Source organism: Diadema antillarum, unplaced genomic scaffold, assembly GCF_040938485.1.
Source record: "Diadema antillarum isolate AM-2024a unplaced genomic scaffold, OU_Dant_1.0 scf00000071, whole genome shotgun sequence".
Taxonomy (NCBI): domain Eukaryota; kingdom Metazoa; phylum Echinodermata; class Echinoidea; order Diadematoida; family Diadematidae; genus Diadema; species Diadema antillarum.
In genome coordinates this window covers 321,519-344,500 of record NW_027270960.1, presented here as the reverse complement: position 1 = coordinate 344,500, position 22,982 = coordinate 321,519, and the positions used below count along the sequence as shown (strand labels likewise).

General features: G+C 37.8%; 1 protein-coding gene across 1 annotated transcript in view; it reads right to left on the bottom strand.

The window, feature by feature from the left end:
* The window catches only part of LOC139717015 (advillin-like), a 158,721-nt gene that overhangs the window by 36,557 nt on the left and 99,182 nt on the right, over positions 1-22,982 (bottom strand). The window contains 11 exon segments of the mRNA XM_071628531.1: positions 2,515-2,541; positions 2,544-2,654; positions 3,195-3,319; positions 6,245-6,398; positions 8,101-8,199; positions 8,870-8,948; positions 11,795-12,006; positions 14,580-14,690; positions 15,201-15,306; positions 19,061-19,191; positions 22,221-22,286. Coding sequence (XP_071484632.1) covers positions 2,515-2,541; positions 2,544-2,654; positions 3,195-3,319; positions 6,245-6,398; positions 8,101-8,199; positions 8,870-8,948; positions 11,795-12,006; positions 14,580-14,690; positions 15,201-15,306; positions 19,061-19,191; positions 22,221-22,286 — 1,221 coding nt within the window.

Here is a 22,982-nt window from a genome sequence, read left to right as displayed (position 1 = left end):
CAGATAATACACATGAAAGGTATCTCTAAATATTTTTTGTAAAATCTTATTTCTCTGACAGAAAATCTTATTTTGCTATTTTTAATGTAAAAAAATCTCACTGAATCTGATAAAATCTCATTAGTTGGCAAGTATGCAATAGGGGAACAAATTAATCACTTGTCTCGCAAAAAACATCGCAGTGAGGTGTACGACGTTTCGCTCACTACTGCTGAGCTTCGTCAGGTACAATAAGACACGGCGGTGCGTGCACAAGTTGTAGCGTGTATATGCGGACGTGGTAGTGGGCACGCCGCTACCCAGGGGCCGGGTCGGGCGAAGCTCAGCAGTAGCGAGTGAGACGTCATACATCTCACTACAATTTTCTTCGCGAGACAAGTGATTAATTTGTTCCCCTATCATCACACATGTATAGTATACATGATTATTCTAAAGTAAGACATATGGGTCAAGTGTCGGTTCAAAACAATGGCATGTCCCCCATGATGACACTTTTTGTCCCCTACAAATCGCTGGATAACATTTCATAATTGCTTAGCAAACTAACTAGAGCAATTCAACTGTTGCGCATGGTAGACTATGATGCCTCCAATTCCCATGAATCACTACATCTGCCATGAGAACACGGCCCTTCATTCACATGTTGAAGTGACTAACTCTTGACCACTGCACAAAGGAAATATTTTCTAATGTATTTCCATCCACTGGTGACACAACATTTACTCCTATGACAATCGCTCCAGTCTTATTTTTCTCCAAAGACTTTTGGGTTAGGGTAAGGGTTGTGTGGGTTTTAGATTTAGTTTGATGCGATGATTAGGGTTCGGTTTGTGGGTGGAATTTATTTGGCTTAGCGTGCAGATACACTGTATTTCACGGGAGCAATTGTCACATGAGTAAATGTCAGAATCCACATTCATTTCATCAAAATAACATCATCATTGGACTAAAAACTTGGTGAAAATAACAGTTTACCCCAAACTTTGGTGACCTTGTGACCATAATGTGTAATACTTCCGTCATTCTAGGCAATTAACCACAGTACAATGACTCCTGACCTTGACTTATAATGCATCAGAACATCAATTTATTGTTAATTTTCTTTCTACACGTCCATTAATTCACACCACTGTACATGTATATTGTTAGCTTGAGGACTGGAAATGACAGTAGAGTGACTTCTACCCCTTGGCCTTACACCACCACTAAGTATCACTTTACTGAAGTAACGAATATTGTCTATTCATTTTTACTCTTCGTACCAAATCATACCCCGATCATCATTGGATAATCCTACATGCAGTTCCAACTGAAAGTGCTAATAATGTAAAAGTGATGCAGGAAAACAAACCTACTGAATTTAATTCAAGAACATTTTGTCTTCCATCACACTTATCTACTTCCTTCTTGTCATTTGTCACCACCTTTGGTTTCTACACATAACTTCCACAGTATGAGTATTCAATGGCTTCATACATATAGTCTGTGCGGGACACAGCATTTGACAAGACATTGATGGGTGGAAAATGCTAGTGCAGCTACAACATGTGTAGTTCTACTAGCAGCAATAAATTTGCTGCTGATTGCAATTCTGAAATATTGAAAGATGTATCCTACAACTCACTGTAAGAAACCTGTACACAAAATTAAATCATTACAGCTGAACATTACCTGGACAAATAGAACTGAGATCAACTGCCCCTAACTAATTACTGACTAAATTCAAATTAATCGAGTGTTTTCAATGCCAATCCAGTGCTCCTTTGAAAAGAAGGGAATGCTGAATCGATCATATAAATTATGACACTGAATGTAGGGACCTATACCTAACTACTGTTGATTTCAGATTGAGTTCAAATAACCTCTTTTTTTTTTTTCTTTTCTTTTTTCTTTTTTGCTGCTACAAAACAATGCTATTTTGAGAGAAAGACAAAGATACCTTTAATCTTAAGGGAATCTGGTGGCTTGTGTATTAAGTCTAGATGGGCATTTCAAAATTCAGTATGGAACATGTTGATAATACAAGGCACAAGGCTAAAAACACTTTTTTTCACCCTCTCAGAGAAAGCCAGTCTGTATTAAAAACGCTGTGTATGTAAACACCTGAAGAGTTTGTTCGCAAAAACCGATAAGTCCATATTTGCCAAATGGAGATATTTGCAATTAAAAGTCAAGAAAAATAAAGAGAATAATAAGAAAATTTTTTGCTTCTTTTGACAATAACTTCAAAAATGTACCTTTATATGTAGTGACCAACATATCATCTAAAAGGTATTACTTTGTACTCTATGACAGAGACCGTACTTCAAAATCTTCAAAAATGGGCTTATCGGTTTTTGCGAACAAACACTTCACTTTCTAACAAAAAGAATCTGCATATTGATGACAAGAAAATTGCAAGATAAGTATCTCTAACTGGTGATTGCTGCTGCATAATCCAGGAGAAATGTGCTTCAATCTTCATCATGCCAATACAAATTATTTTTGAGTAGCCAGGCTAGCAATAATTCTCACCAGCCAGTAGTAGATGATATAGCGCTCCCCTGCCCTCCTTGTTTGTATGTGTACTGGATGACGTATGAATCTCCTCCAAAGAACTGTCCATGTAGCTCATTGGGCTGCTTCACTGGCTCAAAGTTCTCTATCCTGTACACCTGAAATAAGACAGCAATTTTCCCAATCATCAAACATCATTTCACCATGACTGAGAGCAATGGAAAAAAGAAGAAGAAAAAAAAAAAGATATCATCATAATCAATTTCAGCTGTTGTTGACAAACACCAAAGAAACTATTTCCAATACTTGTACAAAGTCATTCATGACTGTTTAAAATTGTTTACATAAAGTGTTGACAAATTTGACATTTCTGTTGTCAGACTTTCTTAACAAATGTTAAAGATTATTTTAAAGAAATCAACTGAATGCAAGATAATAAAGTACATTCATCCACGGACTGTACAAATGTATCTCCCTTGATTAATATGCAATGCTTATCAGTATGCAAAATCTGTCAGCTCGGACTCATTCATCATGTATACTAGTATTCAATCATTTGAAAGTAACTGGCTTACAATAATTACACTTCATCAAATACTTTCAGAGAAATAAATCCACTTCACGAAGTGTCATGCTGCCCTTTAAATGCTCCTCACTGTTAAAAAAGACATTATAAATGTGTGTTCTCATAACTTTACCTCAATTTTGCCCGTTCCATCATCAAACATGCCGCTTCTTGAGGCCATGTTGGGATTGGATTCAAGGTCAGCTGTCTTGATTTTGTGAAGACTACTGGCATCAAATTTCTCCTTTTTCACATGAGCTGTAAATAATCATGCATCACATCAATATCACTTTTTCAATACTCACAAGTGCGTATCACAGTGGATTGCCTGTTATCAATTCTTGTTGCCTAAACAGCTGTCAGCAGAGTACTCCACTCATGTTTCACTTAATTACATTTAAGGGACATTTGTATGAGGCATGCCGTCTACTAGACAATATGTGAAGCTTACTTTAGAGTAAACATAATAGCCCTGAGATTACAATGTGAAGGACTGTATTAATACAAAATGAGACACAAACCAGACAAACACTACTCGTAGTCATTCAGGACAAGCATATCTGTAGCCTTCATGTAGACTTGTGATATATACAACTTATAAAGTGTGTTGATATAATGCAGCTTGTACAAAGTACCCATAGGACAATACCTGTTAAAAAATTTATTGAGTAAAGCCACTTTATGGTCATAAATGAAAAGGTTACATCATGTGTTATGTATAGGTATATGTATAACAAACATGAAACATGATACAGAGGTACACGTATTGCATTTTGGCAACAGCACAGTATAGAAGATGAGTTGTAATGTGATACCACTCGTAACAAAGTCTGTCCTAGAGCCCTTCATTTTCTTTCCTGGATTGCTGTGTACTCACTGCTCTACGCTTAAGACAAAAGTAGGTGTATGTAGTGTAATATTGGCAAAGTATATCTCCTGTCAAATTTTTACTCATTTGACCTATTTATGCTGAGACACTTTCATCTTTGATGGCACTGCTTCCTTTCCTGCTTGCTGTTAACAGTCCTGTCTCAATAAATCAGTAAACTATAACATGAAACCTGAGTGCACTGCATTGTCTGTGTCCAAGTCAAACATTCCCCAAGGATCCTAGTGTGTGGAATGATTCCTCAAGCCTGAATAGTCATAAGGTTGTTATTGCATTTAATTTGTTTCAAATGAACAAATACATCCAAAAAAATTTAATTAATCAAAGAACATGGATGTACAAATTGTATTTTAAAAGCATGCAAATTTTAAGAAAATCCAATGATTCCTTTAAAAACAGGTGCCACAAAGTTTGGACTTCATATGATGTGCATGTGTACAGATAACAGTTCCTGGCTGCATGTTGAAATGATCACATACCTCAAGATCTATTTTCTTCCTTTCCATAATGAACAGCATCAGGAGTGCTAACTTTTGATAGAAAGGCTTTCAGTCTCAGAGAAAGTTGTACATAATTACACAATTTTTCAAACTTTTTCTATGCAAGAACATAAGTGTAATGAGTTCCTCTGATACTTTCTTACTTCCCACTGTTTTTAGAGGGATATTTATGTGATACTTGCATACAGATACTAACCCAAATACAAAATTTGAATGTCTTAATATATGTTTTGAAGCATGGAGAACATACTAATTAGAGGTCCAGTTTACCTTTGGGAACAGAGATTTTGAAAATGTTCAAGATATCAGATTTGATGCATATGTGTAGGTCTGCTGTATCTCAAAACAACCTACCAGATGAAATTTTTGCAATAAAACCTAAAATACAAGGAGATATCAGTATTTTACTCAATAAACCATAACTGCAGACGGTTTAGTCTAGAAGCATTCTTATTTAACTATTGTTCATATTTTGTGTATTTAACAATACTTAACATCATTTACACGGATTCAAATTTTTACAGTAGTTGTTTCTATCACTAACTCACATTCTAGAACTATTTCAAAGCATTAATGCTGAGTTTTTGTTTCATATGCAAATGGTAAATTATGCTTTTAATAAGAGATGTTTAAGCACACAAGTACCGATAAAACCGCATGGTCTATTTTCATCACCTCAAAACACATGAGATGAAAATTTAGTGCTATGAGTAGTAGCCTCTTTTTGCCAATGCATTTGATGTCTACCATGAGGTGAGTTCTGCAGTGAGAACTGAGAATGTGATTAATGACTCTTTATCATTTCATGACCCCAGGTTCATGACTGGCAACTTTGCCATCCAGATAACTGCAAGTACCGCAGTTCTCACTGTGGTACTTGCATGCTTCAACGACTCTTAATATGTATTTTATTAAGTTCTTCATGCTTCATAACATATGTTTAGACAATCAAATTTTGTATTTGGGTTACCTGGTTGAAAAGTTATAAATGGTGGCCATTTAAGAAGCCATTTTTTATTACAGTACTTGTGTGGGTCAACATCTCTTAATATGTATTTTATTGAGTTTTTCATGCTCAAAAACATATATCTAGACATTCAAATTTTGTATTTAGGATACCTGCAAGTAGTTGAAAAATTATGTAAAAATTTCAGGTAATGGTGGCCATATTGGACGCCATCTTGCATTGCGGAAAGCGCTCCGCGAGGATTTATAAGGACTTTTAATATGTTATTCTAGACACATTCCTGGAGCTATCCTGAAAAAATAAGCTTGAAACTTTATACCAGAAATGTCCAGGTTAAAACTAACACTCTTGGCCTGACCGTAGATGATTCACAATCATGTAAATTCATGAATAACTGCAGTACAATGTACTCTCATCATAAGGAATCTATGGAATATTTCATCAACATCATTTTTGTCCACTGACAAGTGGTGAGTGCTGACAATTTCCCAATGCTCTGATGAGTGGCTGAGAAGTGTCAAGATGGACTGTTCCCAGGGTATTGGTCAGTTAAAACATGTTTTGTCAGTGATTTTGCACTGACAAATCTTGATGAAATGACCCCAAGCTATAAACAAAATCTTGATATAACAAAGTTTACTTCACTCAGCAAGCCAAGCCTTCAACTTGACCTTTGATCTTCAAGGTCACCTGGATGGCAAAGTTGCTAGTCATGAAGCTGGGGTCATGAAGTAATGTGCATGTACATGTACATGAGAACTGCAGCTGTCCTCTACAGATTCACATGTTCACTGCAATTGATAAACTGCGAAAGTTGTACAGCTTACCAATGTTGCCAGTGGTATACGTCTTCCCTAATCCCTTGGTGTCTCCAGGATCCCTCCATGCCTTGAAGATGGCTTTAAAGGCAGCTGTCTCACTGTTTTCATTGATGACAGACACTGGTGTCGTCTCTGGGTATTGTTTGGCCTTGATGAATCCCTAAGAGTGAGACAGGAAGGGGAGGGGGTGGGGATAGACAATACAAACGTAATTACATGTGTCCTTTCATTGATGTGCTTCATTATTTCAAGCCCTTCCCCTTTTGGGGGGCTTGAAAGAAAGAACCACCTCAATGAAAAGAAAACTGTGTGACTGGTTGTACCACCCACTATCTAACCAGAACATTACCACACAAAGCAGTGGGAATGAGACACACATGTGTACAAACACAATATCTCTTGTGTTTCGTAAAGTCCAATCAAATATCTGAAAGGGTAGAGTACATATTTTATGCACAAAATCCATGTTCAGTGAACAGCAACATACACCAGGATATGCCTTAACACCTTCAATAGTGTCAGTGCTTTGTTTGCAAACTGGCACTCACACTGGGGTGTGCTTCCTTCACACACTGGAATGCACACTGGGGCGCTTTCTTCTCAGATTATCACAGATGGAAACAACTGAGTGTAGTTGACAATGAATAGAGATTACCTACATTTATCAAATTAACCTACTGCTACACTTGGGTGGGCATGCTTTACAACCAGGTCAAGTCTGGATGCACTACTAAATGCTAATGAAAATACTTGGCAAGTTGAGCCAAATGCCTCAGCACATAAAGGGTCACTACATATACATGAACATGTGACTACTGCGTGAACAAGTTTAAAAAGAGAAGAAAAAGTTTAAAAGACTTTGACAACCTCAAGGTCTAATTCAAATATACACATGAATACATACAAATACATACATGTGACCTGGCATTAAGTTTTCAGGTGGAACTCACAAAACATGACAATGCAGTGTTTGTGTAAAATTCTGATAAGGAAAGTGTGATGATCCTAAGCTTTAGAAATAATGTACATGTATACCACAACTTTACCTTTGAAGGAGAAATGTCTGTATGAAGCCATTAAAAATATGTGTAGAAAGTGATTCAATCAAACATTTCAGATATAAAGGAAAATCGAGCAGGGATGAAACAAAATGGGTTGTGCCTATATCAGGAGGGTATGTCAGTAATGATCAAAAAGCATTTTACAGAGTAAAAAAAATCATGCATGCATAAAACAAGACAGAGACTATTCATCTCTGCTGTCTTGTATAGGATACCATCATTTTTAAGGCAAGTCCGATTCTATCGCTCCACTACTCACAAGTCATTTTGAATAATGTGAGCATTGTTGGGTCATTTCAAAGTCTTTGAGGTCTCTTGATTTACAAGGTCCATTGCTATGAGACAGATCTGTAATTAGCCGTAAAGTTGTGGTCGTTTAGTAGTGATTCCATTACTCCATCCATTTCTTTTCTTTCCAGTCAGAGAAAACAATGCTCTCTTTGACAGAGACACAGTAGCTTGGACATGGATTTATATCTGTCATCACTGCTAAATGTGTCAGTCAGAAATCACATTTAAACCATCTATCATATAATGCATATTTTCATAAATATTAAAATACACACAATGTGTTATTTTCTTCCACGATCATAATATTGCATCATGTTGGGAAATGCCTTTTTTCTTACATACAGCGTACAACAACTTTAACATGCAGGAAGTATTGAAATGATGTGATAAGAAATGTAATGTATCCCTGCAAGAAAATGTAGTTGGCTTGAGCTGAAAATTTGGCTGTATACATTCTGACGTCAATTGCCATTCTCAGATACACTTTGCTCAATGGAAATAAATCCTCACCTGGGCATTGCTGAAGGCACTCTTCCTCTCCTGCTTGGTGGAACCCTTTCCTTTCCACACAAAAATCCCACAGTGCCCTTGGTCAATGATAAAGCAATCCTGCACACATACACAATCAGAAAAGGACAGTCACTATTAGGCCTATGAGATGTATTAACCATTAAGGACGGGCTGATTTTGCTACAACACGCATTTCTATAGACACCCGCCCGTGCATACTCAGGACTCGTCCTCAACGGGTTAAAAAGAGGAAGTTCACCTCGAAAAACTGTGATAAGGAGTAAGAGCATCATTACCTCTTAAAAAAAGTCTTCTAAGTCAGTGACATGTTGTTTAAATGTCATAACAAGTACACAAAAGACCATAATTTGTGTATTTCATTTTGTTGAATAAGTAAATGAAAGTGTGACAAAAACAAACAGTGAAAGGATGTTCTTTTTATGTAGTATCTACCCCTACCAAATGTGCGCTATAATTTGTGCACCAAAGTGAGTGACATACCTCCAAGTCATTTCATTTGCTACAAGATGTCTGCATTATATAGTTCAGAGTTACCACTACAAAAAATATTGTTTACTTCACAGGAATATGAAATCCAAGACTTGATCATTATGCCGGCAAGCTATAGACCATGTTTGGAATTTATTTTTTGCCCATACGGGTACTACTGAATAAATTCTGAAAGCAACAAGAGCACACATGATTCACAAGTCAATCACAAGCATGATCAGCTGGGAGGGAAGAAATCAAGTTTTGGATGTTGGCTAACCTGGCTGTTCAGCATAGACTGCTCCAATGGGGCGCTACAGATCTCAGTGACAACAAGTGAACCACTCTCATCAGAGACTCTGCAGAAAAAGGACAAGAGTTCGATAAATCTTATGTGCAAATGTTTACAATTTTTCTTGTATTCTACAACAGGGTGAAGAAAGCATGTGTATGTACATAAAAACACATAGGAGTGATGCATAACTCTAATTCAAACTATAATGTATTGGTATTTGTATTAACTTCCTTACTGCCATACTCACACATTCAGGTGTACATCCATGTAAAATTCCACTTACTCAATTCAAATTGCATTCAATTCATCATTTCGATTACATTTTTGACATACATACAAACACAGATGTGATATATTGTAGCTACTAATGCAAAATGAATTCCACAAGAATGCCTTGCACTGTTTTGGTTGTCAGTAAGAAATCATTTCATGAAATTTCAACATTCTTCTGTTCTCATCAGATACTGGTGCTGATAGTACCTGCTAAATGCTATATCTAAGAAACAGGAAATGACAAACAGTCAAAAAAGATGCCTCAACGCTATTTCATTCACACACATTTTCAAATATATGGATGTCATGCCGTCAATCCCTCGTTTGAGGCGAGACCCCACTTTAACGAAGCTGATGGGGTGCTATACCCCCCTAACGATTCTTCGTTTGATAGTTAGGAGTCGAAGTATTTGTCCATTGCAAATCATCTTTCTGCTCACGCGTGACAAACGTGGAGGCCAAGCCAGGGTTTAATGACTACAGCAGCTGTCGTATTACGTAAGAGCATGATCAGGATATCTGCCTGTGGCAGACCATTCAAAGTGAACTCAATTTTCTCTAACCTTTCTAAAGTTTTCAATTCTATATTCTATTGAGAAATTCTATGGTCATCCATTTTACATTTCGAACGAAAAAAATTGACCCGTAAATAACGAAAATACAGGAATAAGAAGGAGAGCATTGCCAGTTTGCCGGTGCTGACAATGTGTAATGCACACGTACACACACGTACACACACACACACCATGGAGCTACATAGCCCATGCCAAAACCAAAACAATCTCCTCCTCTCGCGGTGCCCCCCCCCCCCCCCCCCCCCCCCTGTGGCGCTGTGGCGATGACTGATGCTTAGATTAGGCCAGGGTCAAGAAACAGGTGTTTTATATCTTTGGTTTTTAAGTCATTGATTGCAAAGATATACACTGGCATTATTTACGGGGTGTAGCCTCTTCAAACGAGAGATTTGCATCATGGTTCCAACAGTGTCAAGATATAGTTACACGTATATGATAGACATGCTACCAGCAAATCATATCGGAAATGATGGCTAACCATAGTTAGCTCTTTATTACTTTAATGTATATAACAGAACAATGAATGCTACGCTGTCAACATAATATGCTGGTCTATAGACTTTGATCAGGAACTGACAGTTCAGCCATCTCTGGACTCATCATTCCTCATCTGAAATAATGTTAACTCTGAAGATTTTGCACCCCGCTTACCTGTTACATTCTTTGTATTGACTAAAATTTTTAATACTCATCATGCATATTCTTGGTTGCATATCACTTTATTTCATTTACAAGCTAGATGTTCACCTTCCATATGAAAATGTATCAAACTCAATATAATAGAATACCATAAGCAGTGGTACAGTTTAATTTTGTGAACTTACTGTAAAACATGATATTTTCACAGCATGAAACTTTCGCGAATTGGAGCCAACAGTCTTTTTCGCGGCATGAAATTTTTGGGAGTTGCCTCTATACACTCAATGCATATAGTGTAGACAAGATCTTTTGCATACATTTTAATTTTGCGAATCCAAAAATTGAGAAAAAACAGTGACTTTAAACTTAATTAAAATTCCTACAAAACTCACACGATTTACCTACAATATTCCCAACAGGACTAACACAAATTCACACCACAATATCATCGTAAAAGTAAGCAGTCATGATCTATATATTCACCATAAGAACAAGGATGGAAAACTTGTTAGTAAATCACAGCGCAGTTTTGCGGGGTACGCTACCTGCCTAGCTGCCAGTGCACTGGGACGGCAGCTTGGACAGCAGCTATATACATTAACATTGTGTCTCCCATATCCGGCCAATTTGCTTATCCGGATGAGCGCCGGTCCCGACATGGCCGGATAATCGAGGTTGAACTGTATGTCATGTATGTTTATTTCAACATCATTGGGTCTGTCATTCATAGTGATGTATGGTTTGCATTGTTGTAAAGTGAGGAAAAGCCTTCAACGGGTAAATCCTTGTTTTAAGAGCTTACATGAATAGAATGCTGCCAATTCTGGTAATTTGTGGAAAATGGAGATCACAGTCACTTGCAACTGAGTTTCCATTAAAATTTGATGTTACCTCTGACAATATTTGCACCCTTGTTACAATGATGCACTATCAATGAAAGCCAATGAAGGCATCTACTTAAATAATGTGCCCATTATTCATTCAAGGTTTGCATAGAAACCTGGCATTTAACCTTGCATTTACATCATCCTGTTAGAACCTTACAAACGGCACAACAAGCTGTGACTATGACATCAATATTCAGATTCAGTACATCCCTTGTTACATTACAAGCATTGAACTAATTTCTTCTTTTTTCTTCTTCATGAGAAACATTAATGATTTTGCTTGACATAGATCAAACATATCACTTTCATTTCTTGCAAGATAAAGGCAGGAACATCTTAAATCACACCTAAATCACAAATAGATCACAACAGATGAGAGGCCCTGTGATAAACAATCTACATCAGGGTGATTTATCTGAAACTCACCAAATGCCATGTTTTGCATATATTCAAACTGAACTGCAGCCATCACATTGTCCAGTTTTCCTAATAATAAAAGATTTATACTTTGAACTGCTTTCAGTTTAGAGACATACTTGTAGAGCCTTGTCTGTGAGGCCTGTTGTCGTGAGAAGCGTTCATCATCATCTTTGGCTGGCTGTGGCTTAACACCTCCTCTTGGCCCAAGAGCATTCTTCCCTTCAGAAATCTTGAGTGTCTCTGCATCGAACTTATCATTGTCAACAAAGTAGATGCGGGCTTTGCCCCCCTTCTCATCATCACGTATTTCCTTGGCCACTTGAGTTCCCTTGATGGACACGGAACAGATGCACACAAAGATCATTTAGTGTTATCAAATTCATGTGTGAATAACATCATTGATGGGTAGAAACCCCCACAACAAGCTCTCTCAAACAGCATACTGATACTATAGGGACAGCAAATGTTATAGGCACACATCACATGTAAACTACAGGTGCTATCATATTTTAGATACATCCTATCCACAATTGAATTTGAAAACAGAGGTCTAGCCAACAGATAATGTGTGAAATGAAACTACTGGTAGTCTCAGAATAAATTACAGTTGAACCTCTCGTATCCGGACAAGTCGGGACCGGGGCTCATCCGGATAAGGGATTTGGCCGGATACGGGAGACTCAATGCTTTATACATGTACATGTACATGACATATACTGATGTAGCCCATTGTAGTACCACATGTAGTAATGTGTATACTGCAGCCTTTTCATTGTTACACTCAGTAACAGACCCCAAAATAGAGGTTCGTGTTTGCAAGAATGAAATCATTTTCTTTTATAAATTCTTGGGATGATTTACCTAAATAATTATTAAGAAATGTATCAAGTATATGTAATTCATGTGTGTTTGTGTAGGAGTTCTCAAGGAGTTGGGAATCCCCCTTTCCTCCCGTAATTATTTTTTAAAAAATCACGGCGAGATTGCGTCTGTATAATAGAGAGATCCGGATAAAGGGAGGCCGGATAAGAGAGGTTCAACTGTACATCAGTAGGCCCTACCCTACGGTTTGGTGGAAGATTTTGATTAGACAAGAGCAGGTGTTTCACATTCACTTGTCACAAGTTTAAACGTAAAACTGAAGGTCTAATTTAACCATCATAAAGTCTCAACTTGGTGTTCCTTGATGGCATGTCCAACTAAACTGTAGTCCCCTTTTTACTGGCCTCACAAATAATCACAACATATAATCTTTGCCAATAAAGGCATCTTTGTATAACTTCATTCACCTTTACCCCTTGATTAGGTGATAATAACATCTAGTTTGAGTACATCTAAAAAAAGAATAGTAATAATAAATGGTTTTGTGGTTGCTTTTTTTTTAATAAAAAAAAGTAAGCAATCCATGAGACTGCCATGAATGACAGTTACATTTCATCATCAGTACTTTGGATCCTTAAACGCATTATTGAGTCTTGGCATCCTGATTCTGCTAATCTGAGATATGTGTACAATTTCAGTAATGCTCTATACCTTAAGCTGCTAGGATAATTATTTCTCTGCATGAATAATCCCTGGTCATTCAGGTCTCTTTGTAATTGATGAATTATGTTAAGTTTCATTGATACACACCCTTCTCACCATGTTACCACCCTTTTAGGCACAATCAGACCACCACAGCCACAAATGTTCTATTCATTTCTAAAAGCATTTAAGTCGTTGAGGATGAGTCCCGAGTATACTCGGGCAAGCGTCTATGGGAAATGTGTGATGTAGCAAAATCAAACCGTCCTCAAGGGGTTAAAGTACAACTTGTGATGTGCTCTATGGTTCTAGAAGAGAAGGTCTTCAAAATTTGCACTCTGTTGGGCTGCTTGGGCCATACTAATGGGCTCCCTTGTATCCCTTCACTGAGAATAACTCCTGCCCAGTTTGAATATACTGTACATTTTACAGGGAAAAGAAGAAAATGTCTCTTTTTTTTTAACATCCCCCTCCTTTTGATGTAAGGCCACCAGTTGGAGCCATGCTGAAACTATCATGAACTTAAATTTCATACAATGTATTAACCTCTCTCATTAACTGAATGCAGCACGACCTGGCTGTACTTTGTTTGTATCTAAAGATGACCATTAGTGAAATGTATAGTTTTGGGACTTTGGAGTATATGCAATACAACCTGGTTGTCCTACTTCTTGATTGTGAGTAGATAATCTTTGGATTTGAACAGTTTTTACCTTTCTTTATTTTTTTTCTGTACGACATGGAGGAGCACTTGACTTAACTATTCATGAAGGTATGAACAGCAATATTTTCATGTACATTTTCTCTATATCGTGGAAATGTGTGCTTTTTGCAACAATAGCAACAAACAAAAAAATCTGAAATGTGAGACATTCCCCTTAATAGCAGTCACCCAAAAAATGCAAATAGACTACATGGTTCCATGATGATATAAAAGTTTAAAAACAGCTGTCTCCTGTGTTTTTCAAATATGGAATGATGACAATAGCAAGGCAGTGTTCACATGTATCATGAGTCACAAAATCAACAACCTATGCAGAATTATGTCTTCTATCAGTTTACGTAGTAACTATACTAAGTGACAATGGCATGTTGAGTAATTATTGCTGCACATACTGCCTTGTCTGGCGTCAAAATTTCATACAACTTCAAAGTGCCTGGCTTGTCTACCAGCAAAGTCTAGTAACTTCAACAATATACTTTGAAGAAGAAACAGGTGGCAAATTTCAAAAAGAGCTTCATATCTATGCAACAACAAACAAATATGTTAAACAAGGCTTCTAATAGATGACAAATAGTCATCAGATCTACAGCTGTATTCAATACAAATGCTAAATAAGTCAAGAACAGCAATCTACTGACAAACTCAATCACTACCTTCATGCGCTCAATTCGGTTTGATTCTGGACCATTCCAAACTACAATGTGTTGACCCAGGTCAAAGATGAAAACATCTCCACTGTTCAGGCTCTTCCATTCACATGGCACCTGCAGAAAAGATGGCACAAATCAGGGAATCTGTGATTGATAGTCCATAGTATAATATTTGTAGACATGAAACTTGATATTCAAACATAATCTATGTGGAAAGTTCTTCAAGGGCAGGGGATAAGAAAGAAATACACCAATTCACTTTTATTTTTTTCTTTGTTCTAGCAACAGCTAGCCTTATCTAGTAACCAATCATGACTATTAAATCACATGTCACACAAACTACTTTGTATAAACAAAGACAGTAAGAGTATTCTCTACCAGCCTTGCATATAGGTGCATGTAAAGCGTAGTTTAAAATACCTGGTAGTTACGGCATCACTGATTTTTTCATTGATGTGAATGCCAAGCTTTGTCACATACTTTATAGAAGAATATCTTGAGAATAACATCTCTCTTAAGCAATATGTCTTGGTGTACTTATACGCAATTATCACACAGCCTGTGAATATTGCATCAAAAGTTCCCACCTAACAGCAAGATGCAAGTATTCCAGAGGTTTGTTACCTGGTTGACCCTGACGTTCCGCTTTCCCTTGACCAGATACATTTTCTTGATGAATTTGTCCTTATCAACCTTCTTGAAGCCAGACTTGACACCTCCTTCGAGGTACCTGCGTAGCATTCGGAAACAAAACTCTCATGAGGAATTTCTATGCAGTGGGCCAGAAATGGCAGAAAAGGTTTGTTTGTGGTTTTTTTTTTTTTTTTTTTTTTTTTTGGGGGGGGGGTTTGGGGGGGTCTTTTTTTCATGACAGAAACTAAAATTACTGTTTATCTACCTGTACTGAAAATTTCAGTGTGAAAAATTGACTAGAATGACCAATCAAATAAAGAAAACTCCATGTCAGCTTTTTTGTTGAGATGTATTGCAAGTTCTGCCTTTGCACCTAACATAGCCCCCCCCCCCCTATTGTCATTTAATACCAGATGAATAGATCTACAATGACAACAAAAGATGATCAAACTGACAGACACTCTCTATGCGCTAGTTTAAAAACAAGAGACCCAGGGGTCACACGCTCACCTGAGTATCGCAAGTTCACCTTCCATGCATTCTTGCAGACTCCTACCTGAGAACAATTGGAAATCTTGTGGTGGGGGTAGCTTTGAGAATGGGGGCATGGTGTCCATTTACATATTCCATCACACTGGTAAAGATACCTACCAAGTACACTGTACTTTATAGAATGTTGGATTATGCAGCTTGGGAAAAAAAGACTTAAAGCCCTATCACTTTTGATTAGAACGAGAGAAAAATATTATTTAATATCCATTAATTTAGGAGGTTTGGACCCCCTGGGGCCCCCAAGGAAAGCATGGTGCCCATTCAAACACTTTGAGATTTTATCCCTGTGGGAATGCTACTTGACAAGTTTGGTGAAAATCCATTATGTTGTTTTCAGCAAGAAGATGATAATTAAGGCCCGCATTTGGACCCCCCCCCCCCCAAATCCCATCCCGCTTCCTTGGGTCCCAAGGGGGTGGGGGGGGGGCACCCCTGATTCTCCCATGAACAAACTTGAAACAACAGTCATCTATATACTGACTCATTGTATTAACTTAGCTCAATCACTTCCAGTTCTAGAGAAAATCTGTACAGATTCCTTACAGGAGGGGGGGGGGGGAGTGGGACCCCTGGGGCCCCCAAGGTGGGGTATGGTGCCCATTTGATGGAATTGAAATTCTATCCCCCTAGGGATGCTACCTGCCAAGTTTGGTGAAAATTAGTGATATGGTTTTCAAGAAAAAGATGAAAATTTACAATTTCGGTCCAAATTTAGGCCCCCTGGGGCCCCCCAGGTGGGGCATGGTGCCCATTTGATGGGAATTTGATTCTTTCCCCCTTGGGATGCTACCTGCTAACTTTGGTGAAAATTCATAATGGCATTTTCAAGAAAAAGATGAAAATGTACAATTTGGGCCCCATTAGGACCCCTTCAGACCCCCCTCCCCTGGGTCCCAAAGGGGGCACCCCTGATTCCGCCATGAACAAACTTGAAACTACAGTCATCACTGCACTAATTCATAGTATTAACTTAGCTCTATCACTTCTGGTTCTAGAGAAGAAGATTTTTTAAGATTCCTTAATTTTGGGGGGTTTGGGCCCCTCTGGGGGCCCCCCAGGTGGGGTATGGTTCCCACTTGAAAAAATTGAGATCCTATCCCCCTAGGGATGCTACCTGCCAAGTTTGGTGAAAATCGGTCTAGGGGTTCTGAAGAAGAAGATGAAAATGTAAAAGTACACGCACGAAGGACGACGCACGACGGACGCCAGACGAAGAGCGATCGCAATAGCTCAGGTGAGCTAATAAAATCAGATGAATGAACTGGACAAATATAACAGACACATTGCTCAGAAGCTGTGAAAAAAGGACATCAAAACTAATCAAAAAGTGAGAAACATTGTTAATGTTGAATTACAGGAAAACATGCACTGATTTTTTAAGGGTATCTTTATTGCTCCCATGAGAGCAGGACATTGATGATGTCTACAGGAATTATCTGAATTTTTTTTTAAAAGACTTTTTCCTGTTCTCATTTCGCACAAACACCCAGTTAATTCATCTGCCATTTTGTTAACAACTGTTTTACATACCTACAAATGTCTTTGACACCTATGGCAATACCTATTTAGGAAAGGTATTGCCATAGGCTACTTCATATCAAAAACATCTGTTGCCATTTTGAAAGCAAGGCTACTGCATTGTTCCATCCTTCATAAGAAACAGGTTGGGATATTCAACAGAGCCAAAACTTTGAGAGCAATTTTTTAATGATTATACGAAAATGAAACCTGGTATAACCTGCATTGCTTAAACATGTCCTTAATGCATATTAGTGACATGTTATTAGGTCAAGTTCTACATCATTTCAGAGTGTAGTGTCTAAAGAATTCACTTCAAAACATACTTTTGTAACTCTGTTTTTTACAAAGTTTTGACTCAGTTTGATTAAGTATATCACTGCGTCTATATACACATGATGTATACTGTACATTACATGTATCTGGCACTGCATGTATACACTAAGTTTCAAGAAAAAATCATGAGGGATTGCACAGATATGGGTGAAATAGAAGAGAAGTTGACCTTGACCTTTGACCTTCAGCATGTGTAACAAAAGGTTCATAAGGGGGTATCTCACCGGGCTTGAAACTAGTTCGCGACTAGTTCGCGACTCCAGATTTTGCTAATTGCATAGACGTCTCCGCGACATGTCCGAGACGTCTCCTGAAAATTACAGAGTCTCCAATTAGTCGCAAGAAATTTAAACATGTTCAATTTTTTGCGAAGTCTCCGCGATGTCTCCGAGACGTCTCCCATCAGTTGCGGAGACGTCGCAGAGACTAATCATATCCGTGACTGCTGAGACGTCGCCGAGACCTGCTGGAGACCAGAAAAACTGGTGAGAGGTCGCGGAGACGTCTCCGCAACTCTATTTGACGCTGTTTGACCTACTTTGGAAACCACATGACCCATCTGCGTGCTGACATCCTGCCTAGATCAAGTCAGGTGATCCTGCAACCGCTCCCTCATATTTGAAATTTTTTGACACCTGCCATAACTCGTCTCAGAGATGTCTTCTTGGTGAGACCACGAGACATTTTTATCTTGGAGACGTCTCCGCGACTGCTGCGACTGATAAGTTGGAGTCGTCTCCGTTGGTGAGATACTAGCTATAGGCACAACTTCATCCACCAATCTATACCTATGCCAAGTTTCACTGGATACCTCTAATGTTTCTTAAGTTATGCTGACCACAAAATTAATTTGGGGCAGACAGACGGACGGACGGACAACCCAAAAGCATTACGCTTAGCAACACTTCATGGTGGAGGCATAATGATTTCAAAACTAGTAAGGCCTATACACTCGTCTGCAGATTGAGTGAGTAGTGGCCACGTTTCGTTGTGCTTTACTGGGTATGACTGTGCATTTCTGTGTTCAGGCAATATACCGTAATGCAAGCCAAATGCTCAAAGGCATGACAATAGCATAATGCTGAAATGGGGCACATCTTAATTTGTTTGAAAAAAAAAATCTCTAAACAAACAGGCATAATTATGCTCGTTAAGATATGTCAATGCCTAAAATGAAAATCAGTATAACATCCCATATTGAAGGCATTTATGATAACACACAAATTCACACAAGCACAAGAAAAAAGTAAAACAAGATTAAAATATATCAATCTTATATTCAATGCAAAAATATTTTACATCACATCACAAAATCAAATAAAGATACAAGATTTAGAAGAATTATGCAAATTCTTGAATAGAGGATTAGGCAAATACAATCACAAAATACGAATGCATATAAAAGACACTAAAACAGTAATAAGAGTATATTGCAACAGACTCACTTAATTCCTTTGGGGAAGTATGACATGAATTCAGCTGACTCAGTGGACTCCACCTCCCTGTACTGAACTGGTCCACCTCCCAAGGAGTCATCCAGCTCCACAGTCTTGTATGCTGCCACTCCCTTCTCATCCTGTACATTTGAATGGCGTAACGATGACAAATTTGATTTCATCAACGACCTAATCCCTCAAACATCCATTACTCAAATTACACATATCAACTGTTGTCTTTTTCCTTTGACATTTTTCACCCACATTACCAACAAAGTGCCCTACCTGATCCAGAGAAGATGGACAGGAAACCTATCCCTGAATATTAGCAGACTGAGCCTTGAATCTTTGGAGCATTACTTTCTGGCTCCCATCAAGGTCAAACTGTGAGACAAAGGTACGCTATACATTTGCATATCATCACAACGCACACACACAAAAAATGCTTCTCTTAAACTTTAATAATTGAGGATAAGGATCTAGCCAGGAGAATGCTAGCATTGACACAGTGCCCTCTCTCAAACACATTGATCCCTTAGGGGACAAGTTGGGCCATCTTTGCCACTGCCATGAATGGCATATCAACTCCAAAGAGTAACTAAATACAGAACAACATGCCTGTCCTACTGCTGGTTGTGGAAAAAGATGATGTATGAAATTCACATAGATTTATCTTGCAGTCCTGCCCTGTGCTTCAGCCTTTAACCCTAATCTGATCACTTACACCACATGAAAACTTGTATTTCCTACCTCTTATAGCTCAGACCTATACCCATAGTCTATGATAATACAATCCATCATAGTTTTTTCTCAAGAGTAGTTATGCAGTGACCACATAAAAGGTAACCACAAAGGTTTGACAGTACTGTGAACTAGTAGACTGCTCACCTTTGTTTTACCTTTTGTGTTGTACAGTATGTCCCTAAAAAAATTACAATGGGACCCTCCGCATTGATATCTTTAAAAATAGTGAATCAATCTATATACAAATTAAGGGTATGAAACTATAACTCGTTGCCCACATCTTACAAAAAACGCCATTCGATTTGCTTCAGTGGTCAAAGAGAAATGAGGAATTTTGTAGAGGATGTTGGGAATCTCTTCCCTCCAAGTTCTGTCTATTGTATTCACACACAAGAGCATTGAATTGCTAAAATTGGAAGAATCAGACTCATGACAAGCTTTACAACAATTTACATTTCTCTGTGACCGCTTAACCAAATTGAATGGGGTTTTCTGCAAAATAGAGCTAAGATGTTATATTTTAAGACCCTAAAGTAGCACTTAGACAGGTCGATCATATTGGGTGTTATCAATTCGAAAATCTGATTGTAATTTTTCTGGGGACATACTGCAATATGTCCCCCAAAAAAATTACAATCAGATTTTCACATTGATAACACCCAATATGATTAAATTGTCTAAATGCTACTATAGGGTCTTAAAATATAACATTTTAGCTCTATTTTGCAGAAATCCCCATTTGATTTGGTTAAGCGGTCACAGAGAAATGTGGATTGTTGTAAAGCATGTCATGAGTCCAATTCTTCCAAGTTTAGCACTTCGATGATCTTGTGTGTGAATACAATAGACAGAACTTGAGGGAAGAGATTCCTGTCATCCTCTACAAAATTCCTCATTTCTCTTTGACCACTGAAGCAAATCGAATGGGGTTTTCTGTAAGATGTGGGCAATGAGTTGTAGTTTCATACCCCGAATTTGTATTTAGATTAATTCAATGTTTTTAAAGATATCATTGCGGAGGGTCCCGTTGTAATTCTTTTTTTTTTGGGGGGGGGGGACATACATTATAGGGAAAGTTCATGTTTTTTCTTCTTTTTTTTTTAAATCTTAAACCTCAATTTGATTTCTGGTTAACTTCTTCAAAGAAGACATGAGCCTGTGACACAACTTTGGACATCCTAACCCAGTGCTGTAGGAAGTTATTGGAAGATCAAGATTTTTCACGAAAGATAATAATGTGTTAATCTTGGACTTGCAGCAGATGAAACATTACATCCTGGATTCTGTGATTGTATCTCATCTCATGAAAAAGAATTCACATATGTAAGGGGCGACCGAAAAACTTTGAGCCGAACATGGAAAAGATTAAGATATGAAAGCCAAATTTGGTCCAAGAATTCTTTCACATTCATGTATCTTAATCCTATCAACCAAATTTCTTAGTCATAGTATGGTGAACAACTTGGAAGGGTTATACTATCAATGGATAATGCTACTCTGACCTACTGAAGTGCCTGCATGAGAATTTCAAGAAAAAGAGGCTGGGAATGATCACAAAAGAGATTTCACCAGGACAATAGTTCAGTGCATTCCATGGCTTCCAAGTTGTTCCATATTCACCAGACCTAGCCCCATCAGACTTCCACATCTTCCTGACTCTCAAAAAGGATTTGGCTGGACAATGCTGCCCTACCGATGTGGAGGTCATTTTTGCCATCAAACTCCAACATGAAGGACCAACCAAAGGACTTCTACTACAGCAGCATCAAGGAACTTCATCATTAGCTGGAAGACCTGTGTGGACTCATGAGAGGACTATGCTGAAAAATAGGGCAATTATGTACTTTTGTCTTTTACCATCTCTCTGGAGGCTAAAACCTTTTGAATCACTCCTTCATTTGTTGGTTTTTGTTACATGGTTTGTTTGTTTTTTGTTTTTGTTTTTTTTTTTGGGGGGGGGGGTGAGTTCGTTGACCATTTGTCTTTGACGCTTGAGAATATCAACCTCTTTTTCAAAATGATGATATGCTGTGAGAATTTACAATGATCTTCCAAAGACAATTAACAGACTTTTGATACATGATGTTAGTGCTATTTGATCCACAAACAACTATGTCCAAACTAAATCATAATACACTTCCATACAAACATCTGAACAGAATGTCATGGGAAACACAATGATAGATGAGGGCACAAAAGAAATGTGATTCACCAGCAGAACTGTAGTGTAATGCTACTGAAATTCATGTACATGTAATTCAAGGTAATTCTGTAGTCCGGGAATAAAACTGCAGTTTCACAGGGTTTACTATTTGGCTGAAGAAGGTTGATATTCGCAAGAATCACTTACAAGAATATGGTTTGACTTGCCTTGTGATATCGAGCACAAGCACCAAAGAGGACAACAGATGTTTACGTCTCTTACCTGAGATGTCTCTGATCCCAGCCAGAAGTGTATGTTCCAGCTAAAGCCATTGCCCTTTTTGGATGTCTGAAGGAAGATAGTTCAAATGCATGTCTTATTGTACTTGAAAAGATTGCCTGGGGTCTGGGGAAATATCCCCAGTTTGAGTGGAAAGTTTCGCTGGAGTTTCACAAGAAGTTTTGTGAGAAGTTTGCATTTACATGTACACTGGCAAAACTGTGAGATCAACTTGTGCGGGTTCACGTGCCTACTAGCAATAATAAATTACTTTCAATACTTTTGTATGCCCTGACCCGCATGTTGTCACCATCTTTACTTTTATCATTTTGTATTTAATACATGTATAGTACAATGTATCCTTTTGTAAAATTTCCTACAGTTTCTGTTTTAGGTTTGTACTGTTTATGATAATATGCTCTTTTATATCTTGTCCAATAAATAATAATAATTAAGGATATGGAATCTATATCTCTATCCTAATTGATCAGTTAACATGTGCAAACATTCTAAAGAATATCACCAGAATACTTTATCATATGCAGAGTTGAAACTTGATGTTCTAAAACATCACAATCTATTCTAAAATAGTGAAGAATGAGATAACACTTAACAAAATTGGATGTAAAATAGGATTCTAAAATTTTCATGTTTTAAAACAAAAGAAGCCGTCACTGATCGCAGACCTCCACAAAGCAGCTCATTTGGACTGGATCACAAAGGTGATTAGCTCAGTACTTAAATCTAATCATGTGATCATTGTGT